The 26,133-nt window shown below is 45.2% G+C and overlaps 1 protein-coding gene across 1 annotated transcript in view; it reads left to right on the top strand.

Annotated features, from left to right (window-relative positions):
* Window positions 1–26,133, top strand: part of LOC120956662 (protein O-mannosyl-transferase TMTC2) — a 162,083-nt gene that overhangs the window by 116,813 nt on the left and 19,137 nt on the right. The window contains exon 7 of the mRNA XM_040378329.2: window positions 14,775–14,860. Coding sequence (XP_040234263.2) covers window positions 14,775–14,860 — 86 coding nt within the window. The remainder of the gene's footprint in view (window positions 1–14,774; window positions 14,861–26,133) is intronic.

The raw sequence follows: 26,133 nt of genomic DNA, 5'->3' as shown, positions 1-26,133 counted from the left end.
AATCGATAGGAGAAAATCATTTAACTGTTTTGCTTTCATGTGCAAATCTTTTTCGTGCAGAAAAGCAAAACATTCACACCGAATGAAACCTAAACCTGACCGCATTTAACGCTGTGAATGGCAACACTTTTGCCTTATCTTGCAGTTCTGCCTGAAGAAAAAAAAATGCTGAAACGTTTCATCTTGGCAATACATTTTCATTTAAATGTGCCATCAGGTTCACCACTTCAAATGAAGAAAAAAAAAACCTTTTCTATGTTGTGTTTTGGATACTTTTCTATCAACAACAAAAAAAAACCTTGAGATCTCCCCTATTATAGCTTTTCGCTTGGATATCTACCAAAGCTGGCGCAAAAACAGCACAAACCCCCGAGACATCCCGCCCCGCACAGCAAGCGTAATCTATCAATTGAAATGCTAAACTCAATAAGATAACCTCTCCATAATGTCACTTTATTTCCGTGCGTCCAAAAGCATTCCATGGTATCGAAACCCGAAAGGAGCACTGGGTAAAATCATGACTAGCCTTCCATTCCGGGCCCCTTTTGTGGGAACGGAGGGCGGACAGACCGGAAACCCACAGCGCACAGGCCGGGCTTTTGCGCAAACCCCCGGACAGCAGGCAATGTTGGGGCGTCACAGAAGGAAGGCGATCAATATAAATAAAGAAAATCGAAAGGAAACGAATGCTATCTGACATTGGCCCCGACCTGTGTCGGCCCGGCTGCTCTTCCGCATCTTTCGCCGCTAGTATCATCGGTCCAGGTTGTCATGTTTTGGTGGTTTGAGAGAGGAGACCAACGGCAAGCATGCCACATCCTGCCGGTGTGAAGATAAAAGACCCGATCAATATTCCGTACGATCAACATCCTGGGGACCGAGTGACGCTGTCTAGAGCCTATAAATTTTCCTTTATTTATTAGTTTAGCATAGGAAGGAAGCATCCCATCTACTCCAGCTCAGCCCTAGAGCAGAGAAAAAAAACACACACACAGACACAGACACCCAGCAAAAACCCTGGGATCAGGAGGCGGATACACGCTTGAAGATTTCATCTACGAAACCTTTCGTATCCTACCCGTCCCTTTCTATATCTTGCCTCACACATTCAGTGTATGTGTGTGAGTGTTGGTGTGTGTTTCACTGTGACTTGTGATTTGTGCAGAAGTTTTCGCTTGTTTATTAAGGCTTGAATCGAACCGAAGCGAACGTCTGAATCATTGAACCGTTTCCAATCGACAACTCTCGACTTTGCTACGAGAGTGGGAAGACGACCCGAAGAAAAAAAAACTCCGGATATAAACCATCACAAGCTTCGACTCAAAAGCAGCGGGAGAGCAGGCAGTGAACAAGATTCTTTGGAAAAGAAACACTTCTCCTATAGAACGATAATCCCAAACACTCGAACGAGACAGCCAGCGGAACAGAGCAACCTGGGACGTGGGGGGGGGGGGGGGCAGCAGAAAGGTTCAATTGATTGAAAATCCTACATCAAAGCCTTTCATAAGGTTCAGATTAGCGGCTAAAACTCATTCGATCCGTCCGCTTCGCCGGGTGGGGTTCGTCTCTCTAAAGCCGACTAAAACGAATCCATCCACAAGCAACCGCAAAACACGGACACAGCGACCAAACTGGGGTGGGGCGTTTTCTTTCTCTCCACGGTGGAAAAGCTGGTGTTGGTGTGTTTGCTTCGACAGCTTCCCAAAGCAAAGACCAGTTGAACTTGAATTATTAAATCCCGACCCGCATCAAAGTGTGTGCGGGCACAACGGGAAGTTACTCTTTGTGCTCCGGTTTGATCCGTAATCTTTAAGTTCTGCTTCCCTACCACCCACATCGCCCTTTGCGGACAGTTTAGGGAGGCATAGAAAAGAAGCTTCCTTTTTTTTCGGTGGTGGTAGTATCTCTTTCCCCATTCGCCACGAAAGAAATGGCTGGGAGGGAAGCCACATTAACGTGTCGGCACCTTACGCCATAAGATGCCCGCCGGGCAAGAAGAAGAAAGAAACAAAAATGCTCACACATCTTCCCAGAACCGCTGTCACGTCGAGCAGGACAAAACGCGCGCTGACAGCTTTATCGTGTCCAACACGTACACGCCATTGCCATTGGGAATGCGGACCGGGAAAGCGGCGCATTAGATGGAAATGGAGCGGAAGGGATGCGAGAAACAATAGATAAATAACCGCAGCAAAAATATATATTTGTTTGCCCGAAAGGCACAAAAGATAAATAGGCCGTGTGACGTACGCTGGAACCGTCGTGTGGAAGACGGCTGTCTTTCTTGGGCGGTGGTACAGTCGTGGTACAGGTTCGGTCGGCGTTGGGATGCTTTATTCGTCTTAATAGAGCGTTTACTTGAGAGGGGAAAGGGAAGATACTGACGAAGAAAGCACTGATGGAGAAAACATTGACATTGAAGAAATGGGAAGTACGAAAGCCAAAATGTTGACATTCCGAAAGCCGATGGAATGACGCAAACAAATATGAAAGCATTGGAGTTGATTGTTTGAAGGCTGTGATTACATCGTGTGGGTTGTATTTCAGTTCCAACAAAGGACCTAAAGCTTAGCTACAGATATTTTCAGCAGCTTCTCAGTGGTTGGTTCTTTTATAATAAGTTTAATAACAAAATATGTGGAGTTTTCGACGCTCTAGGTGATTTTACGACTATTTAGTCTTCAACTAAGATTGAATTGAAATCTAATGCACGGTGATCTCTCGTGCATTTCTCACACATCTTATACATATACCAAGTGGGAGATTACATTGAACGTCCCAATATCCAAGTCCTTGGACCTGTAACGCTCGGTCCAAACCCTATTCAACTGGACAGCCGTGTTGGACTGGCTTAATTGATTTTCTTTCCACTTATCTTCCAGAGCACTTCTCACCGGACACGTCCTTTCATTCCTGGTGCCCCGAAATAAAGCGAGCCAAATATAATAAGCAATCAAGTGGCAACCATGACAATGCGGCATCTCAAGCAGTACACATTTCACCCGTCACTGCCAGAGTACCGAGGGCCGAAGTGGCTTCGGAAGGAAGTGCCTCGCTTTAACACGCTCTCTCCAACTCTTCATCCGTCCGAACGCTGGTCAATACGGGCGCAATTCTTCGAAACCGGTCCAGCATTCGAGCTGGACAGTTTTGACAGAATGCCAACGGGATACTGACGTAGCTCGTACGGCTTGGAAACCGAGCACGCTGACCGGAGAGTCAAGAGCTGATGAAGAGTGTCACATAAATGTGTGGGTAATTAACTGTGAATTGAGTTGGTAGGGCGGCTATGACGGAGAAAAGAAGAGCACCGAGTCGTACCTCGTTGGGCTTTTCTTCACAACATCCGTTTCCGTTGATCAATGGGCGTTCAAGGAGCTTGGAGTGATTAAATGTGTCACTGGAACATATCGCACACAATCAGCTTGATAGCGAAAAGGTGGAACCATGCACATAAACCACATCCACGGTACATGAGTCGGTCCAGCTGGGTGAAACGGAAAAAAACCATTTCAAAGATTAAAGTCTTCGCCAGCATTTCCGCACACAAGTTGTCATAAAGCGATAGACTGCTGCGGGTCCATGGTAGCGTGCATAATAATCCAAAGCGACTCGAAAAACCCGCTCGCTTCTAGTCGACTGCACGCCCTGCGTAAGCCAAAAGGCAAAAGATCTTTGGCAAACTACTTTGCGTTGTGCTGCAAACGTTGCAAAACTGTCGCAATGGGCGTTCTTTTTCGTAACAGTCATTTTCTGAATGCTTCTTTTGCATGTACTTTCTATATTGAAGTGCAAATCTTCTTGCAAAGGTAAAAGCAATGCTCGGCTTTGCTCGTTTCAGGAGCTTCGCTTTCGTCCGACGTAAGACGTGAATGTATGCACATTTACGTTCCCTTTTCTACAGCTTCGTACCATTCGGAAGCTTTTGCACTCACTCCCTGTTACGCGGTAGAATCCGGGCTGCTGCAGGAATGGATATAACTTACCCGTGTGAAAAAGGCAATGATGTTTACTTCCTTCGCGTGACAATGGTGCTCCAATGTACCGGCGGGGCAAAGCAGAGAAGCAAAATGATGGGACCAGCAGCAGCAACAGCCAGCCAGCCAACCAGCCAACCTCTGCTGATGTCTATTGTGTGCGCATCGTGTATCAACCGGTTGTGACGGCAAACGGTGCTCATTATGAGAATTATCTTTCCCACTGCATACGGCTGTACGGCCTAACAGTGGCGGCGCGGTGCTGATGTTGCTGCTTCTGCAGTATGGAGGAAGCCAAAGGGTAGACTAATAATGAAAAGAGAAGTTCGCAGAAATGAAGGTAGAAAAAGGTCGCTGACAAATCTGTGAAAAATACAACAATAGAACGTACGTTCCGCCTTGGCGGCGGGGCGACAGGGACACGTGGCATCGAGGGCACTGGGAATCTTTTGTGCTAACAGCAGGCGTGGAGATTCCGGGGCAGGCGATAATAAAGCTTCGTCTGAGTGCTTTTTCTTCACTACGGTGATGCTCAAACATGACAAACATGTTCATGAACGTCAGAGCAGTGAATGGGATGCGTTGGTTGGTAGAGGTTTATTTTGCACGCAAAAAAAAGAACAAAAAAACTATTTTTTCTTTAGTATACGACCTAACAAAGCTAAGTTTTCATGATTTAAGGGCTTAGAGCTTTTGATTTGAAAAGTGGTCTAGTGAACTATTTGCTTTTGCTTTTTCTTTTCGGTTGCCAACATCAAATAAATGTAAAATAAAAGGGCTTTACAAATATAGAACAAATACTTTAACTTCAAAAAGTTTAAATTTCATAGTATTTTTAGCAATGGCTATATTGCGAAAGCAAAGTAAAGTACTCTGCTGAAAAAAAAATTATTTCACAGCTTTTCTGTAACATAATCCTGGTTGCACAGAAAACAAACAACCAAACTGACTGGTGGCGCAAGAAGGGCTTTCAAAAGAATACACAAAAATAACAACCTCCCAAAAAGCTTATAAAAATAAAAATCCGCTTCCCAACTGGCAAGCCTGTACCGGTGCGCGTCCAATGAGTGGCAGCAAAATAAATGAATGTAAAAAACACACACATTCTCACAAAAACATACACATCCGAAAGGGAAAAGTGCAATTCCGGGTGCAGTTGAAACCCCGATGCAGCAAACGGCTTCGCCATGAAAAGCATTCGCTTTAGTGTGTTTCTGTGTGTTTTTTTTCCCTTCCCGTTCTTGTTGTTGTATGCTGTTTATTCAGCCATCGTCTCGTGGTTTGGCTCTTGCTGGCGCTTTGGTGCCTGCACACTGGCCGTTAACAACCGTACACACACACACTCATCAACAGGCTTCCAAGCCGTATGCTGAAGTCGAAAAATACTTGCGGAAACAATTTCGCAAAATGAAAATTAAAAATTAATGCGAACAAATTAAATAAACACATTCTAAAACTATAAATTACTTTCCCCCGGTTGGCACGGTGTTCGGCGCTGGCGCTGGCAAGAATCGGCAGTGCTTTTGGTATTTTTTTTTTGTCGGCTGGGTTGTGAACCTCTGTATCTTTGACGGTGGACGCGAGTGTGCCGTGCATGGGTTTTGTGGCCAGTTGTACGTTTTTGGTCCGCTCTTTTGCTACCGAGATGGCGCTCCAGTTTAGTTGGGATGACTGTGGAATAGAATGGTGGAATAAGTTCACGGAATCCTTACCATGTGTGGTTATTTTTTTAACGTTTCATTTAAATGTTTGGTGTGAAATGTTTCAAAAATGTGTATAAGAATCAGTTGAAAATTAAAAATCTGAAATTACGGTTCTTTTCTAGTTAAATTAATATTAATTTTAAACAATACTTATTCAATATAAAACATAAAACATTTGAAAAAAATCACTCCACTAGTATACTTTTGGTTTCATAGTACAACTTTTTAACACTATGTAACTCACGCATACATAATAACATACGATCATTTCCACACAGCCAAACAGGGATCCCAGGGATGGCGGCAAAAAGATGTACCCTCAAATAAAATACCCCCGGACACACGGACATGGCTGGCCCACTGTCCTAGTTTTGAGGATTATTTTTATTTGCTTTTCTGTGGGTGTGGTGCGCGCTTCATAAAATAGCTCATGCAGTGGTGGACATTTTCGGTACGGTGCCACGATATGTCTGTGTGCGGTGAAACAAATGATACACACGCACTCGACCGACAACCATATCCCACATCGGGCGAACATTCCGTGCATTACGTAGCACCACAGATACACACACCAACACATACAGCGAGTAGAGATTACACTGATAGTAATGGCACTTTTAAATGGGCTCAACGTGTGGATGCAACATACTTTTTTCATGTTCCATCCCGGTGGTTGCTTTCATTTTTCACGGTCGGAAATGGTCGGTGTGGTTCTTTGCCTTCCATCCTGCCCTACACGCTGGCACGCTTTTGCACGTACACAGCGCCAAGTATTTCGTGAGCACGTGTGTTTCTTTCGAAATATGTTGCGTAAGAGAAAAAAAAACATCTAACAGCTTCTTTTGCTGTTGTTGTTGCTGCTCCCAATGATAGCTCTTGTAGCTACAGCGATCGGTGGTGAAACGTGCTCTTCCTTCGTTTATTCAAATTGCCACCATCTGTTCGGTTCGCAAGAAGCCGGCATGGGCTCGAGCAATAGAGCCAAAGTGCCACGATGGGCCAATAGGTACGCCACGAAGAAACAAGGCGATTTTGGCTCGAAATCGATGTAACATTACATATCTTCGAATCGAACCCCTGCAGTACCACTGATCACTGATTTCGGTGTCTTACAGCACCACTAACGTCCATCATGCAAAAGTATCAACAGTTAATTGTGTTTGCACCGATCGCACCGTCTCCCGGAGCGTGTTGGACTATTTGCAGCTTGCCGGAAAATTAACCCAGCAAACAAGACTTCCGGGCAGGGCGGTTGCTTACCTTTCAGACCATGGTCAATTGCATTGCCGCAAACCCGTACGCACCACCAGTACGAACCCATTGCGAAAAAGATGCTATCGCTCGTTCGGTCAAACTTTCATTACTACTCCCTTGCTGCTGCTCGCCCCCGTGTGACGTTCGCCACACAATTGCACGTCATTTTATTTGGACAGGCAAATGAAGCCGAACGCACCGCAAAGGAAGCCCAGACGTTGGGGCGCTTCGTTCAATAAATTACATCCGGCCACTGGGCCAAATGCAGTCTCGGAATTGGATGCTGCTGCTGCAGTTCGCTCAAGTTCGAGCTGCAATCACAGCCCGCACGAACGTACTGACCCCAGTATCGTCGGCACGGGATCCCAGTAAAACGTCTGTCCGGAAATTGCCAGGCTAGATCGATGGAACGGCTCGATCGATATTGTGTGCACCACACATCAAGCAATCTGGAGCCATTGCAAGATTTGCAGCTTGTTTGTCTGACGGCATTAGTCGTGGTTATTCGGTTACTCTTAAAATCGTTTCGCCGAGCCGTGTGCCGTACAGCTTCAATTACGCTTCCGGCAAACTTTCTCCACCGGTTCCAAGTGTTGTTGGTGTTTCAGCGTACAAATGTGTGCTTCGAATGTGCTGGTTGGAAGGTATATTTAGAAACCCGGGGTATGTCTAGCCACCACCATGCAAATTTGCATTGGCTCACGGCGATTTGGCGAGTATCATCGACTGGTTTTGATCGTCCAACATCGAACTTCTGAGATTAAACGATTAATTTTTCCTGGAAATATACAGCGCACAGTTGGGCCGCTAGGAATAAGCAGTTTTGAGAGAATATTAGCAACACAGAATAATTGCTCTAGCATGGATACAATCTTCCCAGAAATAGATTAAAACTGACAGCAATCGAAAAAGCGCAGAATGAGTGTGCTGGACATGTACTGGTGCATTAAAATATTTCAGAGCATTGCTCATGTGGCAAAAGGATCAACTAATTGAGGAAGAGAAGCTTGTAGATTCATAGAGCTATGAGAAACTGAACTGTTGATCCAACGTATGAAACGTTTCGTTTATTAACTATCATGAGATTTCTAACAAGTTAGTCATAAACCATAAACCATCAACTAATAGCATTGACTTTTCACAGTTGAATCTCGCCCTTGCATAGATGGTTCCGTTAAAACTGCATTAGATTATCCAGAATGCAATATTAAAAATGCTTCACAAATTTCACGAATGACGTTTGAGAAATGAACCTAACTTTTTGCTAGCTGTCTATCTGCCCAGCACGAAAGCTGACAAACCAAAACGTTTCCCAACTGTCAGGCTATTCAACGTAACACACGTGTCAAGCTGCTTGGAAGACTCTGCAAACAGCAGCATCTACTCGGAATAGAGAGCGCGAGAGAGAGAGAGAGAGAGTAAGAGAGAGAGAGAGAGAGAGAGAGAGAGAGAGAGAGAGAGAGAAAGTGTCAGCATCTCAGCTTCCCGGTACTTGGTTCATTCATTTTCATTATTAAAACTCATTAAAGTTGCGTTGTTGCTTTCGCCATAGAAAGAGAGAGAGAGAGAAAAGCTCCTTTTCCCATATCACTCAACAAGAAGAGAAGAAAAAAAAGCGTAAATGAAGAGGCATCAACCGCACACGTTTAATTCTCGGTACACACCCACAAACACACACACACACACACACACTGCTGCCAAAGTCAGAATTGAGATCTCAAACGAATGAGACAGCTCGTGCGGAGTGGAGCCAGGAATAGGCAAACTGTCAGTGCCGGGTCGCTCGTGCCCTCGTCCCTCCTAGTTGGGGCTCGAGGCACGAGAAAAATAAAATCTCCAGCAACAACGTTGCCGAACGGGCGCAAAGGGCAAGAGGTGTCAGAGGAGAGCTTTGCTGCTTGGCTGCTATGAATATGTCCATCAAACGTCATTTGTTCGACTGGGCGGGTCGGGAAGGGCGTTTGGTCGTTGTTTTTCGGGTAGCGGTCGGTGCACCAATTTCCAGCAGCCGGGCTAATCGAGCTGGACTGACGAGAAAATGATAGCAGATTTATCCACAGCAACATCACACAGCCACATGCGCTATACCATTCCAAAGCCATACGGCACGGTCAGTAGGGTGGAAAAGTCAGAAAGGAAGCGGGGAGGGTGGCGCTCCATCCCCCTTTTAACCAGCGTGTTCAGCACACTGTTGCCAACGGTACGAAACACAGCCAGCTAGACGGTAAAACATCGTGACGGATTCGTTTCGTACTGAGTAAATATTCATGTGTGGCATAATAAATTACTCATCCTTCCCTCCCCCCCCCCCCCCCGAGCTACCTACCTCGCCCAAAAAACGGCCCTCCCATTTTGCCAGCCCTCCCTGCCATTACCAACATAATGCCGGTAGATGGTAGCCGGGAAATGTGTCGTCATATTGGGCGGGGTGTCATGTGAGTTGGTTGGCTCATGTTGGGTGTCGTGTCCCGTGACCAAAGCACAAAATCTCAGCATTGATGCATCATTTCTAGTGTATGTGTGTGTGTGTATTTTTTTTTGCTGTTGTCTGTGTGGAGAAAACGATAAAATTATGAATTTATAAGAATGTTTCTGTGCTGCTTTCCGCCTGGCCCGTGTTTTCCCCCCTGTTCCAGCAAGCTCCGCATATTTTTTTTTGGGATGTTCCGGCATTCCGTAACAGGGCCGCCCGAAATCTTTGGGCATGAAATTGAACAACCGTAAAAATACACCACCATCACCATCGGCCGTACCGTTCCGACTGAGCGTGTGCTTAAAGGGACACGTTCTGCAACATGTATGGTAACATGCTAGTTTGACAGATAAATCTGCTTAGCTGGGAAATAAATCTGAATTTCGTGAGAAAATATCACTCCCAAATGGTTTTGCAGTACGGGGCTGCCACAGATGGACGTCGAAAGCGAACGAACATTAGGATGTTTTGACTTTTGTTTTGCCTGCTCGCTTCACTGGCAGCAGTTGGACAGCGGGGGAGAGGGCTTTAAAGTTGTTAAAGTTGCGAGTGTCTGCCGGAAAGGAATATATAAAGGAGGGCCTTTTTGAAGCATTCAATAAAACAGCTTAATAACTGTTACCTCGTGTAGTTGTTTTGAAACTCTTTATGTTTATGCACAAACTATTACATCTGAATAAATGTATATCATCTACTAAAGCACCAGAGATATTTCAAAACTCTTAAGTCTTATAGCCGTACACCGTGAAAGGCTGGCGTTTAAGACAATGTTGGTTGTGTTTGTTTGTATTGTGATGAAATTATTCTTAAGTCTTTATTCAAAGACCATTTTGGATTAAATCAAGCTAACTAAAAGTAGCCTTTTTTAATGTTTCAAAGCATATTTCATCAAACACTATTCATATTAGAATCACTTATGGATTTTCAGGAAAAATAACGGAAACTTTGCATGGTTCTTTTCTTCAAACAACTGTGACTAACCAAATTTGCTTACGATAATGAGCTTCTCTAGCAGATCTCTTTGTTTCTCTTTTAATTCAATCTCACAACCACTTTCCACTCTATCTTTACCAAAACGGCATCCACTTACCCACTGCCGGACCACATCAACTTTCAAGTGCATCCCGGCACTCGGCACCGACAAGATGTCAGTGGCAGTCGTTAGTACTCGTTCGATCCGCCCCACGTTCGATTCGCCGCACTCGCGCACACATTCGCGAACGCGGGCTCTGTTTGATTAATAATGCATATTCATCGAATTTCAATCCCCCGAATGTTTGCATGTGTGTGTGCGCGTGTGTGTACGCGAATGTGTTAGATGATGGTGTCTGATGGCACCTGCCAACCGATGAGTGCCGATGGGCGTGAAAATGAACGATGTGCCCATCCGGGGAGGGCCCCGAACTCTCGACAACAGCACCACTGCCATCGCGATCCAGGCCATTCATTGACACCTTCTTGAGATCAAGCATTTAAGTCACACATGCAAATGACACGACAGCGAGCACCGTGTCAGTGTGTGTGTTGAGAGTCTGATGCTTCGGGCTGGAGTGGTAGCGCTATCCTTTATTTGGTACCAGCAGGAACAGGAACTATTGATCGATGTGTGCCCGGGAGAACATAAAGGCACTCGACGTGGGGCGGAACTTAAGCCATTCGATCGGAATTCGAACCACTTGCTGGTGAATGAGCACAGGGCAACGATGGATGGGCACTCACTCAGTGGCAGGTCGTATCCGCTCCGGGGGGCGATACGTGTCGGATGGTACTTGGACACATGGGGAACGAGCGAGACGATGACAAAAAGCTGCTTTCGAGCTGAAGCGATTCAAATGGAGAGCACTTGAATGCAATGGGTGGAAAAAAACCATAGCATGCTCAAGCTTGTACGCTAGGTTGGAACTAGGTGTGTGGTTGTGTGTTTTGGTGTAATTTTGAAATTAATTATGTAAAGCTCTTCACGCTCCAAACAGAGCACTAAGCACTTCTCGCACGAAGATACTTCAGATTTATTGAGGTGTCCAAGGGCAAATATGCTTCGATGGAGGATTTTGCTACAATAAGGGTTGAAGGGTTTATCACAGAAAAAAGTTCAGTGATACAGTTTCAAGTGGATTAGGTTGTTGCTGACGGTTATGACATGACCCAAAAAAAAATTTTTTTTTTCATGAGACTGATTATGCATTGCGAATTGGACGCTGAAATGACGTCTAAAGGAAGCCTTATTTTAATATAGATTAAGCGCTTGACATTCAATCACTTGCCATTCTGAGGAATATTGTTTAAAATTTAAATTACGTTATTAACTTTGTATGAGTACATTTAACGGTTTGGCTACAGCTGATTTAAACGAATGTACTGTAAATATGTAGCAGTTTTAATGCGCTATAAACTATTGAAACCTCTTCAAACCAACCTATTGCACGTAATGTACAATCAGCAAGCATTACTCTCGATGCCAATTTTCCTTGCAAACCACTACTCACCACCTCTCGTTAGACGGCCGTTATCGGCGGCCCCATCAACCGTTCGCCTGCACAAATGCTCCAGCACGACTAGGCAGTGGGCGTGTGCATGTGTGAGTGTGTGTGTGTGTGTGGCTAGCCACTAAATTATCGCTAGACCGCTTACGCCCTCGGTGTGGAAATATTATCGCAGATTACATCTTTTCCCACTCGACCACCCGAACCATCTCGATCGGTCTCGATCTGGTGCGGTGCGCGATGGGCCAACAATACCCGCAAGCCGCATTCAGCACGCTTCGCAGGAGCGCAGAAGTTACCAGCAGGCATTATTGCTACAACTTCCTGCCAGTGGGCTGCAATGCTGCACATGCATGAGTGCATTTAAACTTTTAATTGCATCTATCTCACAATACACCCAGCTGTCTGTGTAGTGTATGTGTTCGAGAGCGATACTTTAAGCTTCTGCAGCGAAGTAAAGGAGTGCCTTTTAGTTCTGCTCTCCGGAAGTGTTTTGCATTGCTGCGTTTAAGGATGAGGTCATAAGAGTGTTGCGAGCGACAACAAAAACACACACAACGCGGAGAAAACAACACAGGCAAAACACGAATCAGCACTTGCGCTCCTCAACCTGTTAATTCTTATCGCACATTCCTGTGCCCGAAGGCCGTCCGGTTTGCAGTTTGTTCTGGTTTTCATTTTTTCGCTGGTGCTCACCTTTTTGTTGTAGTTTTTTTTTTTTTCAATTTTTTTAACCATAAGCCGTGGTGTAGCCGTGGAAACTAGGAACCCGCAGGGTAAAGTTATTTATATTTTTCAAACCCATCCCTACCACTGCCAACCCCCCTTTGCCTCTTGCATTCCCTCTACCGCTGAGCTTTGTGGTGTAGTCTTGATTAAAATAAACTTTTTTTTTTGTTGCTCGCATTCCTTCGTATTCACAATACTTCTGCTCGGGAAATGCATTGGCGAGTTCCATTGCAGTGCGCTTGGGTGGGGAAAGGCCGCGTAGAATGTTTGCATCTGTGCATTTGTTTTGTTCTCGCTAGTTTTTTTCTCTCCTATTTTGTTTTGTTTTTGCTGATAACTTTTTCTTCCGCGTCTTGCATAACCTTTCGGAGGTTGAGCGTTGTTTGCTTCAGTTTTTCGAGGAATGGTAATAATCTTTTCGCTGGAAATGTTTCTCAAAACAAAAAAATTACCAACTTTATTGTCATTATGTGGTGTGCATAGTTCCAATACTTCTTCAACGAGATCATTTTTCAGTTGAAAAACATGAATGAAAATGCCCTAAGAACATGGAAATGCAATAGAAAGCAACTTATTGAAAGGAGAATACATCGTACACTAGAACAAATCATTTCACTTAAATTCTATCAAAAGAACGGTCCTACAGCCTACCTAAGTATTCTACCCATTGCCAAATGATCGTCTGCAGTGAATGGATAAGACTACGCTGAATCCTTCACGAGAAAGAACCAAAAAAAACCTACGCCACTTCCATTCCATTACGGCAAGGGCGAAACATTAACTATTCAACAGCTTCGTGGTTGAAAAATAGAACAGTTTACGAGAAAATTAGACGCTATCAACACGCTTACGTCTGCTGCATTTGCACGCCGGAGCTGTTGGGCAGGCAAGCAACCCCGCACCGACTGTAACTGGATCCGGAAGAACAATAAGAAAAAGTGGACGGTTAAACAAACGCAGCATCTCACCGTTGCAAACGCCGGCTCGGTAGCATTACACGACGGTTTCAGATTCTTGCTGCAGCTGAATTGCTCCGTGCGCGCAGAGACCGTCCGCTGCTTCTTGCCTTTCCGTGTTCCGTTGGTTGCCTGCTAAAATCTGCGCCTGCGGACAAAAAGTCGAGATAATTCCCTCCCCAAAGGTGGTTTGGTGCTCGTTGTCGTCGTTTTAGATGGTAATTCAAGCCGACACCCCGTGGTACCGGCGACAATGCCAAAACTAGTGCCGGCACTGTGGTGCTGGACGTTGCTTTCCGGGCAGCACACAGACGCACCACAGATGGGGGATGAACATGGGGACAACAGAAACACACCGACAGACGCACAAAGAACGCTGGCGAACAGAAGCACTACCAATGGCATTCTCGAATTAGGGAATAAAATGTTTTAACAAATAGCTAATTTCCATTCCCGGCTCCCGCCGGGAGGGTTGAGCCGGTGGCACGCGCTTATTTTCGCGATAAAATTGAAAAAGGAAGAGAAATCTTGGGCTTGTAGAAGACAGCCGGGTCTAAAGCGTAGCCGTGGTTTTTATCTGGCCGTTTTTGGCTCACGAAGGTGCGTGTGGAATAAAACGCACACAAGGGCGAATAATAAAATATGCTTATTTATGTTCCGTCTACAATTTAACTCAGTTTAACGGTGTTTAGAGGTAGGACGAAATTAAAGGGATGTTTTTCATGTTTACTAAACAAAACATTACACCGTACAAAAATTGAATCTAGGCGATTAGATTAGCGAAAAGAAAGCATTTATATGTTATTTCGAAGCTTTAGAAACAAATACTTAGGATGTTGCTGGCTTCAAGATTATTATTTTGGAAAAAGTTTGATGTGACAAAAATTAATTTATTTCTTGAAGCTTAATGCTCAAGACTCTAGAATTTGTATTAATTATGTTTAAATATTCGTTGAATCTATAAGTCTACTAAAAAAAAGTCTTACAAACTGTGTAATAGATTATGTACCTCAATGTTTGTACTAAATTTAAAACTAATGAGTGTAAATTTATCCCAAGCTACTACAAATTTCAACAATTTTTCGAATGTTTCTATGTTTAATCATCAAACTCTATTTTCAGTGTACTCTTGCCATGCAAAGACACTTCAAAACTAATTCTATTTTCCCTTTTTTTCTCCCATTTTCCTTTTCCCACAGAGGGATCTTGCTACAAAACCAGCAAGATTACAACGAGGCTGTGGAGAGCTTTCGAAAAGCGATACGCTTTCGACCATCGCTGGCACGTAAGTATTTCCCAGATAATATGTGTGCACATAATTTTCCCCTGCCGTCACTACACACCCCACTCTCGCCCTTACCTTACGGATTCGGAGGCCTTCCCAAGAGCCTCGAGTGATCTTCACCTTATCTTCCATCCAGAAGCACCGTAAAGGTGACTGTGTGTGCTCTGATTTACTTTCCCTCGAAGTCTCCTAGTGCCGGGCCCAAACATTCAAGCTCTTACCTGGAGCAACGGGACGAAATATCGGCATGTTCCGTACACACACACACACGCAAACACGCAAACACACAAACGGTACTCGAGCGAAGAAGGGCAACCGGTTCGCACCGGCTGGAACCGTAGTCGCTGAGTCTCCCGCAGCGCGCCAGCGAGCGAACGAGTAAAAGGGCGTATATTCTGACACTTGCGTCATCTGTCAGTTAGTGGAAGTCTTAAAGAATTCTGTCCTTTACCCTTATTTTATCCCCCTTGCTTCCCCCACTTGGACTCCCCTGGGCCGGGCTCTTGCTTCCGGCTTCACCCGGCGCAAAGATCCTTAAATCCTATTGGCATTCCATTCGTGGAGACGGGGCGGATGGACCGTCCCGTGCACGCTGCCGTGACGCTGGCCGGCTTCGCTGAGTGGTTTCTTATTTTGGGGATGGTAGAGAAAATCCAATTTCGTCCAAACGCACACACACACCGACACGCTTCAAGAGAGAGAGAGAGAGACAGAGAGGAAAAGGAAGGGTTTGTTGATAAGACTTCCTCAAACCTTTCGCTAGCGCCCGCGTCGTTTTGTCGTCCTCCCGCTGGGTGAAAAAGCATGGAAGCAATCCGTGGCACCATCTGCTGTGCTTGGGCGCTCCGTTTTACTTTCCTTCCTTTTTCCTCTTGATGCGTCTTGACTTCTCTCCTCCACACCGGAGATGGCTCCATCATCATGGCACCGGAAGGAGCCAAAAACGAGAAGCGCCAAAATCGGGCGTACATGTGTGTGTGTGTGTGTGTGTGTAGAAACCGGTCGGTCGGAAAGTGTCTTCATTCGGTGCGCCTCGTCCGGGAGGAATGCGGGTGAGCGAGAAAACCCACGTCAATTAGTGTGACTTATAGGATAAGTGTGTGTGCCTTTCCGGGGGTCGAAACACATCTTCCTCCACCCCCGTGGGCGGTGGGCGATCACTGTGCTCGGGCGGGTGAGGGTGGCAGGATCATTGGAACTTTCATAAAGTAAGGGAAATTTGTGACCTGTCCCGATTCCAGCTTGCTTTTTTTCTTTCCTTCCTTTCTGCCCCCAAAAAAGGGAAGAATGGCGGCTGGGTCAACGATGAAAGTAAATGGAGATGTTGGTCAGTAAATCGATGCGTATCGGTGTCGGGGCCGCACAGTTGGGCGTGCGGGGAAAAGGGCTTCGATGATGAGGTACGAAAAGCACTCCCGAACCAAGCAAGATGTGACTCTAAGCCGACGTTTCGCCTTGTAAAAGCTCCAGCCGACGCGTGATGTAGCGAAAGGGACAGACAAAAAACGAAAGTAAACCTCATCGCAACCGGCAGCAGCTGGACTATACATTTTGTTCCCTGTTTTCAAAAAGCACACGTCGTCGTTGGCACTGTGTGTATGTGTGTGTGTGTGACGTGTGTCCTTAGGGGAAGATATTTTGATTCCGACGGGTGGCTGTCGATGTGAGCAAAAATCGATCGCAAAGCTAATGACGCTCCAAGGTGCGATGGAGTAAAGCGAGGTGTCCGTCCGAACGTGTGTAATCTGTCTTCCGGTTGGAAATTTTCGGTTGAAACCCGTCCCTACCGAAACCGAGTGCGGTTCACTGATTGTGCCGCTGGCACTTTTCGTTCGAATGTCGTAACACTTGGGTGTTTTTTTTTCTCTGCTACTCTAGGAAGTAGTCCAGTAGCCTTCCAGCTTTTTTTGTGGCAGCACAAACATGCTTTACACTTGTCAAGCGGCACGTCAAAGCCCGCACACACATGTTTCACGTTTGCATGGGGGTTTCGCAAAACAACCTGTCGAACAATTCCATACCGAAACGGGGCAAAACACACTCACACACACGCACACACAGAGTCAACGGTGAACACATCTGGAGATGTACGTAGGAGTGGGGATTTTTTTTCGACGTTCGCTATTCCCCCTTATTCGGGTGATGCAATGGCATAAGGGATGGAACATTAGTAACAAATGTTGCTACATACTCCCTGCACACGCTCTGCGTGTGTCCGTAGGGATTTATGATGGGATTTCGATGTCGAACGAGTGAAGTGTTACGATTACTTACAGCGGCAGTGGCTCGAGGCACAGCAAAGGAACTTCGGGCGGTCGCTCGGTTGTCTCGTTGGTGTGGTACGGTCGCTCTGTTTACCAAGTCGGTGTACGCTGTATTGGGGTCATTTTTTTTTTCTAAATAGCCTGAATGTACTGTACCCTACGATGAAGTATTTGTTGTGTTTCAGTGAAAATTGTTTCCTTCGGCGAAGCAAGTACTGTATTATTAAAGCTTGCATTTGCTCCAGGACGGTTTTCTGAAAACACGTAAGCTTCTTGGGTTGATTGCGATGCTAACAACGATGAGAAAATGATTTCAATTGAGCAGAGAATTATTTATAAAAATAGGAAAGATATACTTTTATAGGAATAACACATTTTTAGACTTTTAATAGTCGCTTTCTTCTTTCGATCTTAACTATGATTGATTGTTTAAGAACTTTAAGATCTTTAAATCCATAGAATTAGCTAATCGTACCGAAGCCAATCGACCCAACCCAAACTACACTTTGAAACTCTACCTCTTTTTAACATGTTGTGCTGGCAATAATTAATTATATTTAAACATGATACTGAGCATTAGGTTCTTAAACAGGTTGCTACTGTTATTTAGGTTTGCACTCTGTTGTACTGGTTTTATCATTTGTGTTTCTCAACTTTTATCAACATTAATTCAAACTAAACTGTTCGCTTTACTAACTAATTAATGATTGCTCGTGTGAGCTTCTCAATCTATAACAGAAAACGACAATATATTTTCCGAAGTACAGGATTTAGAAAACATCTTGGAAAATATAAAGAATTTATATAGAATGTTAAAACAGGAAATATTATTTTCATTTAAAATTGTACATGTAGGGAAGTTCATGCTATTTTCTACATTTCGCTATGTTAAAATAATTGCAATGCCCTGGTACATTCACTCCGGTAGCACGCAGTACTCATCTTGCCTCTCTCAAATATTTAAACACTGCCGAAAACTATCACAAATCATCGCCATTAACGCGTGCGCGCGCCCGTATTCATTTCCCGTGCGATCGGTTGGCGGCAGGAAACAGAAAACCACCGACCATGTTTCCGGCACGGTTGTTGAATCTTCCATTCGCCCGGATGCTGGCGCATACAATTGGCACACTCGCCGCCGGGTGATAATCAAACACACATACACACGCACACACAAATAGCTCTCTTTCATAGTCACCAGAGCTGTTGCCAAAAAAGGAAGGGTTTTCGCTGTCGATTCAACACCTCGGCTCGGTGAGAAGATGATTGGCTTGCAATATGGTGCTTTCGGATCGAGAGGACGCAGGAGCTCATACCCTTGCGTCACGAGGCAGCGTCGGACGCTAGCACACATTCACACATGCATAATTAATTTAATTAGACCGAAAATTATTTCACCCGCAGCGTTGTTGCTCATCCGTGACGCAGGGTAAAGAGGGACGCAGTGATGCCGGGTGATCCGGATTTAGCTGACCGGAAATATCAGCTCTAGGCGTTCGCTCAATGATGGCTCATTTCATGCGAGCTGTAGTTTTTTTATTATTTTATAATCAAAACTACTTGCGGTAGGTGAACGTTATCTTAGTGCAGCATAAAAAACCTCAGCCATAGCGAATGTTGAAAAGGTGCTGTGAGCTTTCATAATAAAAGCATCACTATCATAAGGTCAAAGTGAGTACCTAGCCCCCCCAAGCTGCACATCACAGGTGAAACCGTTCTGCCGTAAAAATACACTTTGCTGTTACAGTTTTGCATAAGCGGTTATAAGCGGGGGGCGCAACCGAGCATTAGAACGATATAGCTCGAGCGAGGCGAACGAAACAGGCATGGCTTGGCAGCGTTTGTTGAGGTTTTTCCTTTGACCATGATTACCCTACTTGTTTTAAGGATTTTTGCCCCAACCCCGCACAAGAGCACTCGTGGCCGCTTGCGGGAATGCACACGGGCGCACACAAAACGGAGCCACGTGAGGGTGAGCTTGTTTTAATGAGCTTCTAGCCTCGGGATGGAAGCGTTCCTGCTGGTCTGCCCTAACCCGTCGACCTCACCCCACACGAACCGCACAGGTTTTCGTGGTTAGCTGGGGCTAAATGTTTGCATAATCTATTCCCAGCGTGCACGGTGCAGCTCGGCCCAGGCAGCACTGGCAAACTATATTGAACGCATGCACTTAAAAACAACATACTCACACACACACATATACGAAAAGAGGGGGACACTTTCATCCCCATCGGCCAGCGATCGGATTGAATTTATCGCCCGCGGCAAGCAATCGGTAGACGCACATTAAAATCGTACCAATAAACTGTCTCCCGCATCGGCCACGATGGGGAGGACGGTGAGAGTGTTTGAGCGACTGGGAAATCCCATCGAACGCTGGACGGAACGTGCAAAAACATGCTTTTCAATTTTCCAACCCGATGGCTTTAATTATCCCGCACGATGGTAGCCGATGGTCCACCACCACCGTCACCCGATCACTCGGTGCTTATCGGTCCCTTTGCGCCGTAATTTGCAAATTTTACCTTCCATTAATCACAATTTATTTTGCGCGCTTGCTCTGCAAGGGATGGAAAACTGCGAACCGGGTGGTATCGTTAATTTTAAACACCCCGTTTGATTGGGTCGATTTAGCCATCGGGGAGAGGATAGGGACGGGAAGCGATCGGATAATCGCGAAGCTTGGGTCGAATCAATCTGGGAGCGTGCGTAAGGTTGATCGGATCGATTAGAATTGAATTGTTTGGGCGTGTGTGTAGGTATTTTTATGAAGAAGTGTTTTATTTTGCAAATTAAAGCATAACGATTGTTCGCATTCAATACCTCCATTTCATCAATTTAAAAATTCTTTTACTTTTTTTATATGGCGTAATGAAATATTTTACAGTGTTTTCCAAGACGCTTTCGAATGAGCACATCATTGTTCACGACGTTCAAGACAGTGTTTCAACAGCGGTCAAATGGTGTAATTGCATAATAATACAATTTCAATTCTTACACATTTTTTTCAACACGTCTCAAGCTAGATTGAGTTAAGCAGTTCTTTGTGAACCTAATCGTTAATGGGAATTTGATTTTCAAAAATATGTTATTTTTACATGTTTGATTCTTAAACTCGACTGTAAAAGTTTTGTAATCAATACATATATTTTCACTCATTTTTGGGTCAAAAATCTATGAAACAACCACTTTATTTTGAGATCCGTCATTACCTCATTCTCTCGATGACCAAAAAAAGCTTCCACCAGCCGCCGCCAGATGCGCTTGTGAAAATCTAAATTACACTATCGATTTACGCTCAATGCCACCGGGCCTTAAGAATTGAATTTTTGTTTTGAGGCCAATGCACCATTTGACAGCTGTTGCAAACCATCTTTGAGGTGGTGAATAATGATGTAAACATTCGAGAGTGAGTTGGAAAACCCTGTAAATTAAAGTCGAGATAAAATTTATAATACTAGCATCTATTCTGTTGTTGCAATTTTAATATTCTGGTTACACAAGATCGTGTGATACAATATTGATTTACACAAAAAAAAACAGTTTTTATTGTTATTGTTAACAGTGTTTTTGTTTTTTGGTAATTTAGTCAAAATATTGTGCAATTAATCTTAAGGACACCTGTCTCCAATATATTAACTATATAAAATATTCAAAAGCTTTGTTCCAGTTTGGCTTCCTGTTAAAACTTATTCATGGTAGAAACCATCGAATTCTGCCCCAAACATCTCAATGCAAGTTATCATGTTTCCTGAAACAACTACGAGTCACAGAAAAAGCCATTCCTCTGTATAGCCAACATGTTAGACTACAGCATGCATATTCTATACATCCACGACAACTTCAGCCATCCAATGGAAGCGTCATTCAATTGCAAACGTCTTTCTTTTCCACGCTATGTGAAGATCTTGAAAGCACATGTCATCGTTATCCAACTCCTTGCCCTGCTGAGGTATCCTTTAGAATCTAAGGAGCTGAGCAAAACATTCCCTGACCTCATTCGACAGATATAGTGCAGAAAATGATATTCCCCACTTGCATGTCGTTAGTAAGCGCTTAACCATTTCGAAAGTATACTCTCAAGGTAGCGCACCTTAACACAGCACCACACACTTATTCCCAGTTGAAAACGGGCGATAGAAACGCTGTGATTCCGTCCATCTGCCTCAACAAACTCAACATTTTCTACCTCTGTCCTGAAACTGAACGCTCCCACGAGTAAAATTTGGTCACCGTTAGCTGAAATGGGTTGACCAATTGAAATGTCTTTCTCCCATCGGTGATGGATCCTCACCAGCCGGTAAAAAGGTTTGCCCAGGTTTCGGGCAAAAGAAGCAATGTGAAAGGAAGGTCGTCCCAAGAAAAGGACGCATTTTGTCGAAAACGACAGGGCCAAAAATCGACCGCATAACAACAACAACAACAACAACAGCAGTAGCAGCAGAAACGAGAAAGCGAGGAGAGAAAATTGCAAAACGAAGCTCCCTTCTTCAATTCGGACCGTCAGTCCCCACGTCAGTGCCGGTTTGGAATCCCTCCGGAGGAAAAAAAAGGTGTGCGTGAAATTGATGATTTCATTAATGTAAAACGGTTGACAGTTTGAGAGCGGTGCGAGATCCGTGAGCGGATGGGATGGGGGCGAGAAAGCGGAAATTGAATTGAAATTATACCACCCGGTAAGATTCACTTCCGGGCAGTGGGGGAGAGCGTCAAGATCTTTAGAAAAAGAGGTAAACTTTCTCCCGGCGTGCTCCGCGGAGAAGTTCAGTCCTATTGGTGTAGGGAAGGCGCAGGATTACGCAAAGGGAGGGTTACTTTTGATCGTTTTTTCATTCTTGTTTTGTGTGTGGTTGGTGAGCTTTCTTTTCCGTTTTCCATTCATTTCCATTTCGGCCATACAATTGTGCAAAGTTGCCAAAGGGTTTTTGGGGAAACTTTGGGGACGAAAAAGTTGTAAGGAAAAAAAAAATGAACCAAACCATGGGTTTTTTTTTGTTCAACCCTTTTCTGGGTTTGAAACGAGAAAGCCAACCCCAAAGTGATTAATCGTTTACGGAGTGGGAATTTGCTGGAAGTAAATTATGTACCGAGCAGTGACTGATGTTTTGAGGTCTCGGTAGATTGAGCGAGGCAGCCTATTGACAGATGGCAATAGCAGCCTCTAGTCCTGTGCCTGTAGTCCGGTTGGCAATGGAGAGTTTATTTTAATTGAAGTATTAATTGCAGTAATTTTCCTGGAACACACGTTTCTGAAGCTAAATATTTCATCTCGAAAGCTCCATCTGCGACTTTAACACTGTACAGCTGTGTACATGTGGGATTTTCGAGATAGCTTGCTCAACACTTATCAGCACATCGTCATACTGCTTACATCAATCCTTGCGCAGCTGCTTACTTTCAATCCCGCAAAAGCGACCTCTTCCCTACCATCCCAAAGTCCCAGTCGGTCGATAATTTATGCGAGCGAAGACAAACATCTTCCGTCGAGTTGGGGCGCGTGGACGCGCTAAACATATCAATCAAATCCGACAGATCCCGAACGCCCTTCCGGGGCATGGCTGTGCAACCACTTTACCGCGCTACAGCATCATCCTTCATCTCAGCGGTCACGGTGCCCAAACCATCCATCTATCCATTTCGCTGTCCCCTGTCCGCCAAAAACCAGCGGCCAACTTGCAGCGGCAATCAATTCAAATCCCGCCAAGTGATAATGTTTGCTCTCTGTCGCCGGTTTACGATGGATGGCGGGCAGGTCCGTCCATCGCCAAAGCCAAATGAGCGCCCTGATCAAACAGTTTCCAGCAGGAGTGGTTGGCATGGAAGGGGATAAAATGTAAACGTGGCGGGTACACGCACACACGACGGACAGCACTTTGTTGATTCTCGGACGTTGGCACGCAACGCGGGCGCTGATTGCAATGGGTGACGGTGGACGCCCTCTCCGCCAAACCATCAACGGTCCGTTCTATCGTACCACACGCTCCACCGGAACGGGAAGGGAAGGTAACGCCGAGAGGTAACGCCCTTGACGGATACGCGCCGGGTTATAAATTAGTTTATATTTTATTAAGGCCCACCTTTACACCACATCCACTGGTGGCCCACTGTGTCGACCGTGTGTGTGTGTGTGTGTGTTTGCCGGCGTGCTTTGGTTCCGGTGCGCGCCTGAGTGGACATAAAATTCGTGCCGTGGTGACTGAAAAGGGGAGCGGGAAAACGAGGGGTGTTTGTTTGTGTAGGCAGCGCGTTGCAGCACAGCAATCGGCGAGAGCATCGGAGAGTGCAAATTAGTTACCAATGCCATTCTAATGGCATACTATGGGATCACCAACGACCCACCACCGCCTCCTGCTCCTCCCGTGTCCTTCCTAAGCAAAGGCAATAAAGACTAAAACTGGTTCTGATTTATTATCACGCACTCGTGCAAAACCGGCCGGCACTGCTGCTTTTGGCAATAATTGGATATAATTTGACAGCTTCAGCAAACGCTTCCTGTGTGCCTGTGTGCAGTGCGGTGGGCGATGGGAAGGAGAAAAGATTAAATCACCAGCACGACTACAAATTGCATACTTTTAGGGTGTTTTAGGGAAAGCGAGAGAGAGAGAGAGAGCGCTTGTTTACTTTACCAATGTCGTGCAATGAGCGTGGCGGAAATTCTCTTACACAGTCAAGCGTCAGGTTATTTAATTATTTATTTACGCCTGTATCTGTGTGCGCACGAGAGTGCACACATTTTTGCACTGTTTTAGTTTTGCAGCCAGTATGCGCACCACCACCACCACCATTTCACGACCGATTAATGTCGAACCAAACGCGTGTGCTGGCGTTTGTTGTGACTGCTAAACAGCGCCTGATTGAAAGCGTAATTGATGGCATTTTAAACGATCGGGCTGACAAGGGGGTCGTCGTCCCTTGCCGTGCGAGGTGTCACCTCGATGGATCGTATCCCGTATTCTTTCGTTGATCGTTGATACTCTTGCAAAACGACGTTCGCGAGTCTTAAATCAAAGTCTATTAGCAGTTTAATTGAAACCAAGCTCAAACAACCACACCGGCCCGGGTCCGTCCTCCCGTGCCGGGTACTGTGCGCGGTCAAACCCTACCACATACGGTGGTCAGCACCGTTCCAAGACATGTGTGTATGTGTGTTTGTGTCTAGCGCTGGACACAGGAGCGAGCGAGGAAACTGGGTAAAATCAATTTCCATTACGCTACGGTGCGATTGAAGCAGCGCTTTTGGCGGGAGCAGTCTATTCGCTCGGGAAGAAGCACACCGGGCCAAAGTCACGCCGAAGGGCTGGCATGACAGCAGCGCATGTAGCACTGCATCGCGACACATCAAACCGGGCACCAGGCACGCTGTACGCTGTCTTGTGCGTGGGACCGTTTGAGCTCTCTGTGTGTGTTTGCGCGCCCTGAAGCGATATATCCGTCCGTCCAATTCAGTTGCAACGTGCTAACGAGTGCTTTCACTGGGAGAGCGCACCGAAGTGCTTTTGTCGTTCCGGATTGAACGTGGCTTGACGCTTCCTGCCAGTTGGGTTGGGAAGTAGCAGAAAAGGCACACAAAAATGAAGGGAAAATCACGCAATTGTCCCATTCTGCCCTCGAAATCCTTAGCCTTTTCTCATCGCGGCTCAGCGTTCGGCAAGTGTTTTGCGTTCTTTCCGCTGGCCAAGCGAAAAGGTCACATAAGGGTAATAATATTGTTCACTCATAATTTATTCACTAGCACCACAATGGTATGCATTTTTACATTGAAGCGTCCCGTTTGTTTTTCCCGGTGGATGTTGTTACGGAACATAAGACAAATGGTTTACTCGAACCAAACATCGACCAATGTTCGGTAGCATGAAGAAAAAGGGAAACAACAGTTGGGCAAACTTTTTTACATGATAAGCTCCCATTAAGAGGATTCATCGACCTGGAGGACGCTCGTCCTACTGCATATGTGTGTGGGTGTGTGTGAGGATCGATTCGTTGTTTCTTTCATTTTCCACCAACCCAACGTAACGCTTTCCGTTGTAAAGGGAAAAACTTGCTCCTGCCGAGCTGCGTTGTTTTTGGAAGCCCCCATACTATGGCCGGAAAAGTTGAAAGCTGCTTAATTTACTGTAAGCGAGTGTGTGTGTGTGTGTAGTAGGAGTATGTGAGTATGAATTATTTTTCCCCTCCACTGTCGTTAATGTAAGAGAATGTACTAACTATTGTCCTCTTATGTGTGTGTGTGATTCTGCACAAAAGGGCTTACCACTATTCATCTAAAAGTGGGCTAAGTGGAAGGCACACTACTTCGTGTTGTTGTGTTGCAGCATAATGTACCCTACTCGTGCACAGATACAACTTTTTAAGAGGGGCAGAGAGAGAGAGAGAGAGAGAGAGAGAGAGAGAGAGAGAGAGAGAGAGAGAGAGGATGTTTCCTATCCAATACATTTTTCCCCCGCTTGCACTTTGCACGGAGGCAACAACTTTGACGTGTTTGCCCGAAAAATTTCCACCGGAAAATGCTGTTCACTTATGCTTAATTTTCGTTCCAGAATGTGTGTGTGTGTGTGTGTGTGTGTACTTCGGTATGTTGTACACTGTCTCCCCATGTGAAGCATCATCACCAGCGGCGTCGTTATGTTTTTTATGAAGCTAATTGTGCAATTTATTTTTTATCACACCCTCAGCACATGCTTCCGTGTTTGATTCCAACCGATTGAATTTGAACCGGACGTCTGGTTCCAAATTCGATACGCCCTGGGAAATAAAAATTGCTTGCATCTTGCTGCCAGCGCTCACTTCCTCAACCTCCCGTCGGGGTGGGCAATGATTGGCAAGCAATAATTCCAATTTCAGCTGATCCACAAAATTTAATTTCTCCTTCGTTTCCTACCGCTATAGCTGCTGTAGAATCTGTGGGGGTTGTTTGGATGTATGTGTGTGTATGTGTGCATGTTTCCTGTACAAGAAATTTCCGCAAGTCAACAATCCGCCCGCCATATGTGATATGATTTTCGAACAATC

Source organism: Anopheles coluzzii, chromosome 3, assembly GCF_943734685.1.
Source record: "Anopheles coluzzii chromosome 3, AcolN3, whole genome shotgun sequence".
Lineage (NCBI taxonomy): Eukaryota > Metazoa > Arthropoda > Insecta > Diptera > Culicidae > Anopheles > Anopheles coluzzii.
The sequence above is the reverse complement of the archived record's forward strand: the minus strand, read 5'-3'. Positions and strand labels throughout refer to the sequence as shown.